Below are 15,902 nucleotides of genomic sequence, written 5' to 3'. Positions count from 1 at the left end.
TTGTTTGGTTTGATCAGATACAGCAAAACTCCTACATTGACAAAATAAAAAAGGTAAAGGAAGAGCAAGAAGCAGTACCTTCGTCATCACAAGGCATGGGAGTGGGAGGTTCCACAACAATAGAATCCATCTCTGTATTGCACAATAAACATGTACACACGAGTTAACAACGCTAGAATAAGAATAAGGTAAGCATGCCAAAGATTCTAATCAAAGCAGAAACCAATATAGAGAGAGAGAGAGATAAAAGAAAATCACCTTGTTGCTTGGGCTTGAGCCTGAAGATGGGAATATCATACCGTGTCTGTAGACGCCACACTCTTGCTTGATAGATTTGCGATTCAGGAGTGGATGAGGCCATATCTGTAGCCCAGAATGTTAAAAAGCAGAGAAGACCACCAGAAAATCTGAAATTTGCTGAGACATGCTTGTCGAACACGAGCTTCTTCGTTCGATGAGCTTTATTGTATTTCTCAATGGCAAAGAGGGTATATTCACGGATGATTTCAGCATTGCTTCGTGTTAGGGAGATAGGTGGTGAAGTATCGAACGACCTAGTGTGGAACACGTAATCATACTTCTCCCAATCAATCGTGAAACCCTAAATTAAGCAAACGGATTCCAAAAAATAATATTCTCATCAGGTTACCGAACATGCAACCCTAACTTTTGAAGGAAACAAGGGATCTAAGTCTGAATTTTACCTCGGATTTATGGAATTCGTAGTGAAACAACATATACTGTCGAAGATATTCATCATCTTCCACGTTTGAGCTGTTTTGATGAGGAAGGTTTCGATCCTTCGCAAGCATTGTTCAACTTCGGAATCTTAAGAGGGCGACAGTTAACCTCCATCGAAACAGAGTCTTCCATGATCGGAACCCTAACGCGCGCACCTTAGCTAGGTCTATATATATTGCAAACGAATGAGGAGGAGAGAAGTATCGTGTAACTTGAAATATAAGTATACTGTATTTATTTAGTTTTCGGAAATAAGCAATGATCGATTTTCAAGACACGACGCCGTAAAAGTCTATATACAACACGACACCGTGAAAGGCTATCTACAATACGACGGCGTGAAGTCTTTATTTTAAGAACCAGTTTTCACCGAAGCTTATTTGTTGTTATGCGTTACTTTAATTTTAGGTATAAACTCGATCTTTATGTACAATTACAAATGTGAAAATTTGATCTTTCTCCTTATTAATTAAGTCAATGGAAAATGAAAAATCCATATAAAATCTACATAAATTTCTGGATAAATACATTCAGTTAGGTATTTTTCTAAATTTAAACCATGATCTTATAAATACTTTACATACAAAATCTTTAGTTGCAAGTTTAAGGCATTTTACAAAACACTGACATGGCAATGGCACGGAGCAACACTTCCTTAATCAGTTCCTCATTACTCTGTTTTGCACTGATTGGTGGTGCTCCGCTCCATCTTAAGGGTGACAAAGAAAAAGTCATCAAATTTTTCCTACTCAATCCCAAAACCCTAAACCACAAAAATTTATAAAGTCAAGATGCTACAGATAATTTTACAAACCCATGTGCATCCATTTTTGTCAATCAAACAACACCCCATACGCCTTCACGATCGTAACGTACTAGCTGTATTTAATGCATGAAATTGATAGTGAACAAAAAGTATCGTACATATTCATGCTCCCAAATTCCAAGTCTTGTCCAAAACAACATATACCAGCTAGAAGAAGACTAGTTTGAGTGGAAAATACAGTTCATTGGGAACCATCAGAGGATGAGTAGAATAGTGAATAAAGATAGAACTTTCAAGTACAGAAAGCAAGAACTGATGACATTTTAGATGGATTAGAACAGTAAAGAATCAACAAATTAACTACGTACCCAAACATAAATATGTCTTGAGACTCTCTATACAATTTACTAGACAAAGACAGCACTTAGCCGGTGTTAAACAGTGTGTCACCAAGGGAGTGATATACTTTTCCCTTACTGACCATACCTATAACGATCAAGAAGAGCTCCAGTTCGATCGAAGACAAGAGGGCAGGAGTCAGGACCAGCAACAAAGACAACCGGTCGTTTATCTACATAACAACAAAACACAATACATTAATAATGAGTACGAACTTAATCAGTCTAAATGAGTCCATAAATTCATATTGGTAAGCAGAGACTGTAGGTAGTTTATGTTCAACTAAATGCCTTGTCATTCCCTAGTCTATTGTCCAGTTTTTATGTTTGATTAGAAAAGCAAAGCTAACTTCATGTTTTCTTTATCTGGGAATTTAGTTAATTATATTTGAGAGAATTTAATAATAAATCTAGTCAAATCAATGATTATGAAATTATTATTGAAATAAAATTCTCAAAATCTCCTTAAAACATGAAAAAGTTCTGATCTTTTCTGAAAATTTATCACTTTAATTTCCTTCATTTTTTTGTTGGTTTACTTATGTTCTTCACAAAAAATAATTGCTACCTACATCAAGTAAAGGTTACCACATGTAACATGTTGACTAAAAGACATGTTTGGGCATGGTCAAAAATATTTGAAGAGAGAAAATAATTAGTTGTTTAATCTTCTCTGCTCTCTCCTTCTCAGATTTTTTTTTCTTTTTCCTACACTCAGTGAAAATATACTAAATACCATATATAAATATTGTCCGTATATTGAAGCTAAATAAATTAGAACTTTGGGATATAGTAAATGCTTTTAAAAAAAAAAAAATCGATGCGAATTAAGGAAGTAGTCCCTTCTTAAATGAACGAGGTTGTACGTAAATAAGCTTGTTAAATTAATTTATTTACATGCATGTTGTGTGGTTTCATATATTTTTGCTAGCCCAACGGCTTAATATGCTTCAAAATCTAGACACTGATTCGTGTGTAAGCTTCTTAATCTCTATATAGTCATTAATTTAAATTGACACTTGTTGCTGACTTACTGTTCTTCCACTAGTCCCTGCCCAAGGACACATGATAGGTTCATTTTTAAGATAATGCGTGAATGAGCCTAATTGAAACATAGGATTGTTTTTTGGTTAATTATATTGATATCGAACAATGAGTCCATTGTAAAATAGGTATGGGACATCACAGTTATTGTTATCAGTGGCCAGCTGGTGTATATTGTTATCGAATAATATTTTTTTTTTCTTTTACTTTTTTGTCAAACAAAGAAAACGTTTGGATAGGCAAAAAGAACATCCTTCGCATGCATGTTATTTAAAACACAATATATTGCATATTGATATGGGACCCTGTAAATCGGACAGGTTTGAGTGAGGGATAAATAGTTAAGTGGGAATTAATTTTGGGGCCGAGGGAATATTGAAGATTTGAAGCACAAAAACTTACTTTTGAATAATGTACTTCTATATTATTAATTAGCTAGCTATTGTTAAAATAAAAATATATCTAAAACATACCATTCTGAGAACAAATAATTTTAGGTGAAAAATTATTTATTAAATTTTACCTCCACTCCATAGTTTGCCCCNCCAAGAAAAAAAGAACGTCTTAACTCCATTGTAACAAACCAAAAATGTTAAATTTGAAAAACCAAAAAAATGATGCTATGCATTATTGAAAATGAACTGGTGTACAATACCATATGTAGATGCCGTATACTGATTTTAGAATTTTATTACTGTTTTATACAAAAAACAATATAGCTAAAAGGTAGAATTTTTGTTTTGTCAACCATCGAAAAGGTAGAATATATAATACTTAAATAAGCAGTTTTCATTTCAATTATTTATTTGACATATATACATATTGTATGGTTTAATTAAAAAGTTAAAAAGTTTATTAAAAAGTTAGTTAATATAGTAATCAATGTGAATTCTAGATTTAATTACACGTAAGTTATGACATTGTGCTTATATGATTCCTACAGTTTCCGATGAGAACATTTAGTCTTGCGTTGTTACTCATTGTATGTGGCTAAAGATGGATTATTTCATATAAAATGTGTGAATGAGAGCATCAATATGATAAGGAACAAATAAAGACCAATTGTGAAATTTGACAACAAAAAATTAAGGGAATTGTCTTCAAATGAGTAATATGCACACTAGTTATCTATTAATTATATGATGAGAAACACTTTTACAAGGCACTATACGACAAGAGAAATGGAATAAACACACCCACTTCACTATATTAGTTAATAACATTTTTTTAATTCTATCACTAGTCAATCACATTTCTATAGCTGATAGAAAAATGTGTAATGTTCAAACATCTATAGAAATGTGATTGACTATTGACAGAATTAAAAAAATGTTATTAACTAATATAGCAAAGTGTGTCTGTTCTTTCCTTTCCTTTCACATTTCTAGCCATTGGATTTCTTATGTTTTCTTGTGATAGTGTCTTTTGTTTTTGTATTTTTTTTGAGGAAAAAGCAATGGATTAAGAAAAAGGAAAGCTAACCGAGGAAGAGGCACCATCAAGAAAGGTAAACCAAAACATTCTTTATTTCTTTCTTTAATAGATAAAATTATCTAACTCAAATATATTTTCTTTAATAGATCAGTCGAGGGGAAGCTACTTCATCTACACATACAGAAGAACTCGAAGATTCACAGGTATATTATACAGTACCATTGTTCATTACAGTCTCTCTTTTGGTTTTAAATGGGCTTCAGTGTGACCCAACTAATGGGCTTCAGTGTGACCCAACTAAAGGTTTTTACTTGTTTATGGTTGATAAATTACTCTAAACTGTATATTGATATATTGTAAATTTGTTTTTTCTACTTGACTAGGTTCCAAAACCATCAGAGAGACTTAATATGAAAGACTAATTACACAAGCGGATTACGAAGATGAGGTAACATAAAAATATATTTTATGATACAATTGTCGGATTATACATTTATTGTAAGAGTTTGAATGATAATCAATACTAATATTTTATTTGCTTGCTTATATATTTGAGTAATTATTAAATATATGTAGGAGGATTCTTGGGACTGGAGGCGTGTCTCCGGTGTACTCGAGATTTGAAGGTAAATTATGCTTCTAACTAAGACAAATAGATATATAGAAATTTTTTTTTGGTCAGCAACATACAAGATCAGCTCAAAAGAGCTAATTAAAAAAAAAATAGAATTTTAAAACGTAATTAAATCATTTTCACATGTCAATAGAGTGAAAAGTGGCACTGTATCTAAATAAAAAGTGACTAATTTGGTTGTATATTTTTTTATTGCTTTTAATATTTTGCTTAGCCATCACTAATTTTTATCCTCTTTTGTTTTTGGTTGAATTTTTTTATTTGATCCCCACAATTTTTCTTCATGTGTTTTTTAAGCAGCAACTTGTTGGGTTGTCTCTTTGGTAAAAGCCGTACAAGCTCTATACAACATTGGTGTTTCCATTCAGTTACAAGAACAGTTGTCTATCCAACACATTGTCAACAACTTGAAGTACAATTCAGATAAGAGCATCCAGAAAATCAAGACGGCTCTCAATTACATGATATTATCCGGGGTTTGCATACGTCTACTGCCATACTGTATGCGGACGATCTTTATCTCAGTTTGTTGTTGTCTTCATTCCAAACAAAAAAGGGTATCCACGATGTCCACAACCAGGAGTCGGAGATAAATAAATATGCACACTAAATTATATAATTATATAAATTAATACGAACAAACTCAATTATAAAACTAACAACCATAACATGAATTTTTTTATATGCAATTAATAAAAGTCTGAGTGAAAGAACTAGTTCCATTTGAATGCAATAATTTTTTTGTGTATATGTGCATTGGCATAGTGATATGGAAATGATATTATTAAAAGGTATGTTCTCTACTGAAACTCCAACAACTAAACATTCCATCCTCCACCCTAATTTCCTGCCAACCACATTGGCTTATATCTTGGTTTAAACAAGAATTGATCTTTTGGATATGCACAAGAAACCGCTTAAAAGAATCTACAGTCGTTTCATTGACTAGTCCTACAGCTCAAGTTAAACGCGAAGAAATAAGACATAAAATCAATTCATGAGACGTATGTAGACCTTGTTGGACACTTTCCCATCTTCCTCCTCCCCAACCCATGGAATAGACAAACTTCACACCCGGCTTAATTTACATAATTTCTCAAAAGGTAAACTATTCTTTGGGTTTGAAGAAACTACCAAAATCCTAATGCAAAATAATTAGGAAAGGATACAGAACCACCGGTTTTATATGGAAACCAAAATTATTAACAAATTTGAATAGTTCAAGTTATGTCGTTTTAAAAAAAATATATATATTTTTTGCAGTTATGTTTTGTATGCATGTGTTCGATGGTTGCGCTTATTTGTTTCTCTCGGCTGCCCTTTTCTCGATGTCTTTGTATTTGTTTTCTATCATCTCCTTACATCCTTAGTTGATACTCTGTTTTTTTGTAGTCTCCATATTTTTTCATGGTTTTATTATCAAATTCTGAATGTAATTCTTGTTCTGACTTATCTTTGTGTTTCTGGTTTATAAACGTTTCTGTATGTCCTTTTTGCCAGCCAACGTTCTTTTCTCTTCTCTCGATGGCATTGTAATTTTCCTCTCCCCAACATAACTCTGATTAACTTTCGAGACTAGTAAATCTTTGTTCTTAAACCAACGATATTTAATAATTTTTGTGTATGTCACAATTTAGAAATACAAAATTTATTTCATAACCTTAAAGTAAAAAGTTTAAAAGAAATCAAGTCGCGGATAGTCGAACTGGATTGGACCCAATGATCCGAAAAAACTGACAACATTGTGTTCATTATCAACCACCAAAAAGATAATCATAATTGTTTAGAACATTTTAGGGCACAAGGAAGCAAGATATATTTAGATTGTCTGATGAGACTCGAGATTATATTACACAAGGACAGAGTTTCTCTCAACTGACGACTTACACAGGAAACAAATACTAGTTTATGTCAAAGGTATTGGCAGACATTTCCTCATCTGGACAGAACCAATAACGGGATCAAGACCAGTCACCAGCCCGGGATGAACCTCCTATTAGGATCAAGACCAGCTCCAGTTCGATTGAAGACAAAAGGGACTCCAGGCAATGGGTCATCTTCAGGACCTAGAGTAAAGACAATAGGTGGTTTATCCAATTCATAGCGCATGGGAGGGGAGGTTGCACTTCAACAGCATCAGTCTCTGCAGCACAGCAAAACATATATTAGATTAACATCAATATAACTCAAAAATAAAAAACCAAAGTGTTTACGTGATAAAGAAGACATATCACCTTCGTCCGTTGGCTTGAGCCTGAATATAAAAGTATGAAACCGTTTTCCGCGACGCTACACTTTTGCTTGATAGATTTTAGATTCAGGAGTGGATGAGGAGGCCATATCTACAGTCCAAAACGTAAGCCAGCATTACAGGCCACTGGTAAATTGGTAATTTGCCTCGACATGCTCGACAAACACAAGTTTTGTTCCTTGAGCTTCGTTGTGTTTCTCGATTGCGGTGAGTGTCAACTCACGGATCAATTCGGCGTTGCTTCTTTTTGACTCGCTTATAGATTCAGAATCATCCAACGATCTACTACGGAATAGGTAATCAAATTGCTCCCATTTAATCGAGAACCCCTAATTCAAGCAAACAGATATCAAATAAACCCTAACCTTCCGCAAGTACAGAGGAACCTAGAGATTGTTTTTTTCTTTTTTCTCTTCGTACCTGAGTTTTCTCGAATTGATAGTGATACAACAAATATTGTCGTTAAGTATTCGTCAACTTCTCCTTTTCCCCACTTGAGCACGCGTTACTTTGTCGAAGATTTGGATCCTTCGCCCAACTTCGGATTCTTATTAGGGCGACCACAGTTAATCTCCATTGAAACAGAGTCCGTCATGATCGCAACCCTTTCTTAATGATATTAAATAGTTTTCGAAAATGATCGATGGAGGAAAACGATGTTGTTAGAGCCTGTTTTCACCCACTCCCCCCAAATTATTGTGTGATTGCAATGGCACGGAGCGGCACTTCCTGTTCCTCATTGCTCTGTTTTGCACTCCATCGCAAGGGTCACAAAGAAAAAGTAATCAAACTTCTCCTACTCAATCCCAAAACCCTAAACCACAAAAACCTAAATAGTGGACAAGACCAGCTAGAAGAAGACTAGTTTGAGTGAAAATACAGTTCATTGGGAACCATCAGAAGATGAGCAGAATAGTGATTAAAGATATAACTTCCAAGCACAAAAATCAAGAATTGATGAAGGTTTAGATGGTTTGAGACTATATATACAATTTACCCAAACATAAATATTTCCTGAGACTCCATACAATAATTTACTATACTGAGAGGACTTTAACACTAGAGGGTGTTTTAAACAGTGTGTCATCACCAAGGGAATGGTATACTTTCCCCTTACAGACCAGACCAGACCTAGGTATCGAGAGAACAAAAGTAGAAAGCTCCAGTACGATCAAAGACAAAAGGGACACCAGCTTCAGGAGGAGCTCGAAGAAAGACAACAGGTGGTTTATCTACACATGAAAACACAACATATTAGTAAGTACTAACTTATTGAATTAATGAATTGTTATATTGGCATTGATAAAGAAAAGCATTGTTATATTGGCATTGATAAAGAAAAGCAGAACCTATAGGTGGTTTATGCTCAACTAAAATGCCTAGTCTATCATCCAGAATTGTCATATGATATGACCATTGATTGTTTGGTTTGATCAGAAAAAGCAAAACTCCTACATTGACAAAATAAAAAAGGTAAAGGAAGAGCAAGAAGCAGTACCCTCGTCATCAGAATACGTGGGAACGGGAGGTTGCACATCAATAGAATCCATCTCTGTATTGCACAATAAAACACAAACGAGTTAACAACATCCGAATAAGGTAAGCAAGCTAGCCAAAGAATCTAATCAAAGCAGAAACCAATATAGAGAGAGTGAGAGAGATAAAAGAAAATCACCTTGTTGCTTGGGCTTGAGCCTGAAGATGGGAATATCATACCGTGTCTGTAGACGCCACACTCTTGCTTGATAGATTTGCGATTCAGGAGTGGATGAGGCCATATCTGTAGCCCAGAATGTTAAAAAGCAGAGAAGACCACCAGAAAATCTGAAATTTGCTGAGACATGCTTGTCGAACACGAGCTTCTTCGTTCGATGAGCTTTATTGTATTTCTCAATGGCAAAGAGGGTATGTATATTCACGGATAAATTCAGCATTGCTTCGTCTTAGGCCAATAGACGGTGAAGTATCCAACGACCTAGTAGGGAACACGTAATCAATCGTGAAACCCTAAGACGATTGTGCAACTTCGGAATCTTATGAGGACGATTGTTAACCTACATCAAAACAGTGTCCGCCATGATCGCAACCCTAACAAACGCACCTTCGCGAGGAAGAAGAAGAGAAGAGAATATTCGTTTCTGGTTGACAGATTCGGGAAAAAACTTGTCTACAAATATCTTCTTCCGAATTCTGAACCACACAGAATTATAAATAGATATAAAAAAAGAACAACCGCCAATAATTCTAACTAAAAATACAAAGCCCACTACTGTCTAATGGGCCACACTAAGCCCGTTAGCTTCGTCGTACCATGCTGAATATGAGAGACAAGTAGATCGGAGACATATTAGCACTAGCCGCCGTTTTGACATAGACAGCTTAATTGGGCTTATGATAAACCCATTAAGTAGTGAAAGAAAGGCCCAAACAGCCTAAATCTCCTCTCCTCTCCGTCGTTGTCGTTGCCTCCTCCTCCTCCTCCTCCTCCTCCTCCGTGTCAGTGTCATGGCGCCTAGAATTTTGCTTAGCGGAGATCCTCTTGGACGTCTCAATCAGCTCTTCAAACGTGTTCAATCGGTATCTCTCTCTTTCTCTTTCCCTATCACTTTCTTTCTCCTTCTGCTCTCCGATCTCACGTGATTCTGTTATCTCTTAGGGTTTTTAATTGAAGAAGTTCCAATCTTTGCAGGTTAGCAAATCCGCTGGTCCGTTTGATGCTCTGATTTGCGTCGGCCAGTTTTTCCCTGACTCCCCGGAACTTCTAGATGAGTTTCTGGATTACGTCGAAGGTCGAGCTCAAGTTCCGATTCCTACTTACTTCACCGGAGATTATGGCGTCGTCGCCCCTAAAATCCTATCGACGACTTCGAAGAAAGCTGAGAATCAAGGGTTTAAGATGGATGGGCTTGAGGTTTGCCACAACTTGTTTTGGTTAAGAGGAAGTGGGAAGTTCACTCTTCATGGTAAGGGTTTCAGAAAGAATCGGTTTTTATCAGTTTTTTTGTTTGATTGGTGAGTTTGGTCAATGATATAGTGCTTTTGTTTGTTTTGTTTAGGTTTGTCTGTTGTTTACTTATCTGGTAGACAATCATCTGATAGTCAATTTGGGAAATATAGTGAAGATGATGTTGGTGCTCTTCGTGCACTTGCTGAGGAACCTGGAGTGGTTGATTTGTTCTTGACATATCCTTTTTTCTTTGGTATTAGTTGATGAATTTGGAACTATTTGATACATTCTCTATTGTTCGAGCCTTCCTTTATTTTACAACTTGTCGTCCTTAATTACTTTACACTAATGAATGGCCTGCTGGAGTCACAAACAGAGCTAAGGTCTCTGATGTTCCTGAAGGAGTGTCTGATTCCTCTTGTAGTGATTTCACTGTTTCTGAATTGGTAATGGAAGTTAAACCGCGGTAAGTACTTTTTTCGATTCTTGTATTGTTGTTACTGGGAAATTTTGATTAGTGGGGAACTTAATTTACCGTTTCTGTTGCCTTTCGTGGCAGCTATCACATTGCAGGTTCTATGGGGGTATTTTATTCCCGTGAACCTTACCTCAATGCTGACTCTACTCATGTAACTCGCTTTATTGGTCTTGCTCAAGTTGGAAATAAAAACAAACAGGTGTGTTCTATATATTTCCTTTCACTCATCTTGTTACCTCATTGTTTTTGTCTGTTGATTTTGGTACCTTTCTCTTTGATCACATGCCTCTGAGTGGTACTCTTAACTCTATGCATGGCTCCTTTTAATATGGACAAACTGCAGAATCTGTGCAAGCTCATCACATCAAATGGAAATTTTTGTTTGTGTTTTCTGCTGATTTGTTTCTGATCATCTTGCAAATTTCACTAACTCTTCAATGTTACTTCTTTTCTCCTCTTTGCAGAAATTTCTTCATGCGCTTTCTCCTACACCAACATCTACCATGTCACCATCAGAACTTAGTGCAAGGCCTCCAAACACTACAATACGTCCTTATACTTTACCAAAGGGAGCTGCTGAGTCGAAGAAGAGACCAAATGATAGTGACTCTGATTCACAGTATTGGAGGTATGATGTCTCAAAGCGGCAAAAGAATGGATCTGAAGGGGAAAAGCTCTGTTTCAAATTTGTATGCTCAGGTTCCTGTCATCGTGGGGAAGATTGCCATTTCCAACACAACGCTGAAGCAAGAGAACAGTGTCGTAGGGGTGTTTGTCTTGATCTTATCATCAAAGGTAAGTGTGAAAAAGGTCCAGAGTGCAGCTACAAGCATGAGTTTCAAGATGAAAGCATACAAAGGAAGCCCAGGTCTGAAAATGCTAACAGGTATTTCGGATTTTGCTTCTGACCACTATTCTTGCAAAGTGGGTGCCATTTTTGCTAGGGGCTGAGACAGTAATTGTTGTTTGAAACTTGCTTTCTCAGGTCAAAAGAATGCTGGTTTTGTCTATCAAGCCCGAGTGTGGAGTCACATTTGATCGTCAGTGTAGGGGAAAGTTTCTATTGTGCTCTACCCAAAGGTTCACTAGTCGAAGACCACATACTGATAATCCCAATCGAACATTTGCCCAATACTCTGGTTTTATCCCCTGAGGGTGAATCAGAGCTCAGTAGATACCAAAATGGTCTGAGAAATTGTTATAAGAGCCAAGGAAATGATGCAGTTTTCTTCGAGTTGGTCTCTAAACGTGTTTCTCATGCTAACCTCCAGGTAAGAAAAGTTCCCATTGCAAATCTGGTAGGTCTTTTGAATTAAAGAAGGTGCTTACATTTGTCTGGTTTAATCTACTTCTGTAGGTTGTTCCTGTTCCATCATCCAGAGCTCGTCTTCTTCCAAATATCTTTAGTCTGGCGGCTGAAAAACTGGGCTTTAAGCTTGTGACGAAAAAGTGTAAGCTGAATTTTCTGTATTTCCTTCTCTATCTTATCGAATCCATGGAGGCATGGACCCTAGATTATATATACCGATGTTCGTCCCTAGCTTTCTGAATTACTTTTTTGATTAAATTATGTTGTCTTTATTGCAGTTAGTGATAGTTCTGATGGCAGAAAATATCTGCAGAAGGAATACGATGCAGCTTTGGGGCTCTTCTATGTGGAACTTCCTGATGGAACGGTTTTATCACACACCCTGGAAGAGAACGAAGTTTTCCCTGCACAATTTGGACGGGAGGTAAGACATTTCATGCATGGGTGACTTTGCTTAATACTACTAAAGAAAGATGCCATCGATAGTTCATATGCATGAAGATTTAAACAGTGTGTTCTATCTAATACGGAATATGGAGTTGAACATTCACCATAGTCCTTTCATGCTTAGACCATAATATTTGAAGTTTTTGATTCTATTAGATAGATAACATCTGATCCACCCTAACATTTTTAAGATCCGAAAGACATTTTGTTGCTTATGAAATGATATTGGATTTTACAGGTTCTAGCAGGGCTGCTAAAGATCCCAGATAGGGCCGATTGGAGAAACTGCAAAATTAGCCAAGAAGAGGAGGCAAAGCTAGCTGAAGATTTCAAGAAACAATTTCAAGAATTTGACCCTTGCCAATAACGTTGCTGGACAAAAGATACGATCAGATACTATCTTGTGGGCATCAATAATGTAAACTCAATTCTTCAGTGCACTCAGGTATTGTGTTTCTGCTCTAAGTTTAATGCCAAAAATTCTACTATCTTTTGACGATTATGTTTTCATCTAACCGCCAGACTTAAAAATTTTCTCTAGGTCGGAAGCTGAATCATGGGATGCACCATCATAGATAGCTTTGTTTGTCTCTCTCCATCTCTAGAATCAGGTTCATCAACAGTGTTCTTTATTTTGCTCAGTTAAAAGCTAACAGTCTTCTTCCATCTCTTTTCTTACTGTTTTGCTTGTAACTTCTTCTTTTTGCATCTTGTAAAACAGTTTCTTTGATAAATTATAGTTTGTTGAGATGTAAGAGAGTGACCATCGCAGAAACACACAACAGTCATGTCTAGCATTTGCTTCACCTGTGTTCACCTAAACTACTGACTTCTTGTTGGTTGGTAAAAAAATAATTTTTCTCATCTAGTAATTAATCTCAATCATTTCTAGCCTAAATCTAGAATGATTACTGTAGTAAACCAAAACCTACGGAGCATCAATCTTTAACAACTTGATGAAAACCACATTCGTGTTAAAACAATGAGAGTGAAGCTGGTTTTAGTGAATCAGAATCAAACTCTCAGAAGCATTTGAAAGATGGTACCTTGAGAATGAGGTTAAACACATGGTAAAAGAAGAGAGAAACATCATCTCTTCATCTTTAAGGTTATAAATCAAGCTTTTTCTTTTGTTGTTGTTGGTTGTTGCAGCTTTAGCAAAAGAGTAAAGGAAACAAAAACCAAACCCTCCTATAAAGGGTTTATAGATTCTTGTCTATGCCTGTGCACATGGCTCTGTAGTCTTGTTACCTTCTCAATCCTTTAAATTTGTATGGTCCCATATAGTAGGTCTCTCTATATATATATCTCTATTTAAATGCATCAACAACCCTCTAATCTTGTAGTAATTTAGGCTAATTTGCATATTTTTGTAAGATTAATTTCCCCATTTATTGTTGTTTTCCTTGTTTTGGAAAAATGAATAATGAATAAATTTTGTCACTGGTGGTAGTACAGTCCCACCTGGACTTAGTCGGATCCAGTTCAGACTTCAGACATCAGAGAGGAATATTTATTAATATCGGTGGGTATATTAGTAATCAATTTGTCACGAGGCTCGACCATCATACGAAATATCTCATTATATATAGGGAGGCTGGCTAATAATTTAGTACTACTAGTAGTTAGAATTATTAGGTAATAGGTAGTACATATTTTTGACCACTTTAGATTTCGACAATTTATAACCTTTAATCAAACTCAGTTTCTGTTCTTTAATCTTTGTTTATGGTCTTCCACCTAATTATATTGGACTTTATAAATACTAGATATTCAAAGAATATAAAGTAGTATATAATAAGATCTGTTTGAACAGTAAAGAAGAAACAAAGAGAGAGCTAAAGGTCGTTGTCCGTGATCACTTCTTACAGTTTAAACGACAAGAAGCCAAACTCAAATCTGGTCGTATTGAATCGTTTTGCTGATGTCCCCACACATACGACACCAAATTACGATCTGCAATACTCGCCACTCCTCCTCGTTTTCTTCTGAATCTCTATGATTCGTTTTTTTTTGTCGGTGCTTGCATTTGCATTGAAACGAAATAAGATTTTTAATTTTGTTTTATTTAGAGTTTTTTTTTATAAGTTCAAAACCTAAAAGTCATTAATTAGTGACAACGGAACTGATTCCTACACCACGTGTTTTGTAACGATTTTTTTTTTATTATTCTTATAGGTGGATTAATTCTTACTAAAGAAGAGCTCTGGTGTTTGCTTGGCTTTACTCTACTTTATGAACAAAAAAATATATCATAATCTACACATATCACCATTTTGCTTATGTAATAATTCAAGATTTGAGATATGCAAACTTAAGTTCGTTTTTTCAAAGGGGGTAATAAGCTTAAAATACAATATAAATTATAAAGATGTCATTTTCTATTTAAAGGTTGAATTTCATTATATATCAAAATCATTCATACAGTGATTCTGTTTGGAACTAGCGTGTGATTATGGACTCACTATTTACTTAAAACGAATAATACTATAATTTTGAACAAAATCTATGTTTTCTTTTGTCCACGTTAATGAAATGACGTTTCCGAACGTTAATTTTGCATGGTTGTTATTCTTTTATTTCCTCACCAAATGCTACACCGAGAGCGAGCAAAATCTTGGGAAATACGAGAAAAACGATGAAAGTCAAGTTTTGGTGTTTTAAAACTACTACAACATTTTAACAATTTGTTTATGCTTCATCACTTTCCTGCAAAGTTGGTTAATTCGATTTTTCTTATTGGAGCCTTGGAAAATGTATAGATACACATCCTATACCTATAAAAGTCCATCTCTTTTTCTTTCTTTTTTTTGGTATTAGGCAAGTTTAAATATTAATCCGTGATGGGGCGCCTCTGTAATCAGTATATATTTTAAAATTTTCCCGGGAGGTCTTCATCCACTTGAGAGAATGATCAGTACACTTTTCTTCTTGGTCAACATGTTATCAGTCAACTTGTGGACCTAATCTTTGACATATGAAATCTTAAAATTCGGCTTGTGATCAATTTCAAAAATTTTATAGACTTCCAATTTAATTTGATGGATGTATATAGAAGATGTTACGTCGGTGCTTTTGTTGTTCCCATCAATTAAAGTGAATTGTTGCTATCAATTTTATAACCACAGTTTTTTTTTATCTATCTATCTATCTATCTTCTTTTTTTTTCTTTCATAAAGCAAACAAAGTAAGATATGAAAACAACGTTGTGATTCTTGTAATCTTGTGAAAAGAATGAGAAAAATAAAAAAGAATATACGAAACATGTATTCTAAAACCAAGAAGGTTTGATTGTTATTTTGAATATGAAGGAAGCGAAACATACGTATTATTATATGATGTTACGTTATGGAGTTATGGTAATATGATAAACAACAAAATCGGTTTGAAAAGCTAATCCACACTAACTTTGTTGGTTTTTTTTTTTTTTTTTTTTTTTTTTTTTTTTTTTTT

At 35.1% G+C, this 15,902-nt stretch overlaps 1 protein-coding gene and 3 pseudogenes across 1 annotated transcript; 1 reads left to right on the top strand and 3 right to left on the bottom strand.

Annotated features, from left to right (window-relative positions):
* The window catches only part of LOC104728948, a 2,194-nt pseudogene extending 1,321 nt beyond the window's left edge, over positions 1–873 (bottom strand).
* On the bottom strand, positions 6,825–8,113 carry LOC104726235 (annotated as a pseudogene).
* LOC104728947 lies at positions 8,214–9,346 on the bottom strand (annotated as a pseudogene).
* On the top strand, positions 9,734–13,208 carry LOC104726234 (zinc finger CCCH domain-containing protein 64). The gene is made up of 11 exons (XM_010445047.1): positions 9,734–9,845; positions 9,958–10,231; positions 10,325–10,451; positions 10,562–10,681; positions 10,775–10,892; positions 11,158–11,579; positions 11,679–11,964; positions 12,051–12,144; positions 12,281–12,426; positions 12,688–12,894; positions 12,991–13,208. The coding sequence occupies exons 1-10, from the start codon at positions 9,774–9,776 to the stop codon at positions 12,814–12,816; spliced, it is 1,788 nt and encodes a 595-aa protein (XP_010443349.1). The 5' UTR covers positions 9,734–9,773; the 3' UTR covers positions 12,817–12,894; positions 12,991–13,208.

This window comes from Camelina sativa, chromosome 11, assembly GCF_000633955.1.
Source record: "Camelina sativa cultivar DH55 chromosome 11, Cs, whole genome shotgun sequence".
Classification (NCBI taxonomy): domain Eukaryota; kingdom Viridiplantae; phylum Streptophyta; class Magnoliopsida; order Brassicales; family Brassicaceae; genus Camelina; species Camelina sativa.
The sequence above is the reverse complement of the archived record's forward strand: the minus strand, read 5'-3'. Positions and strand labels throughout refer to the sequence as shown.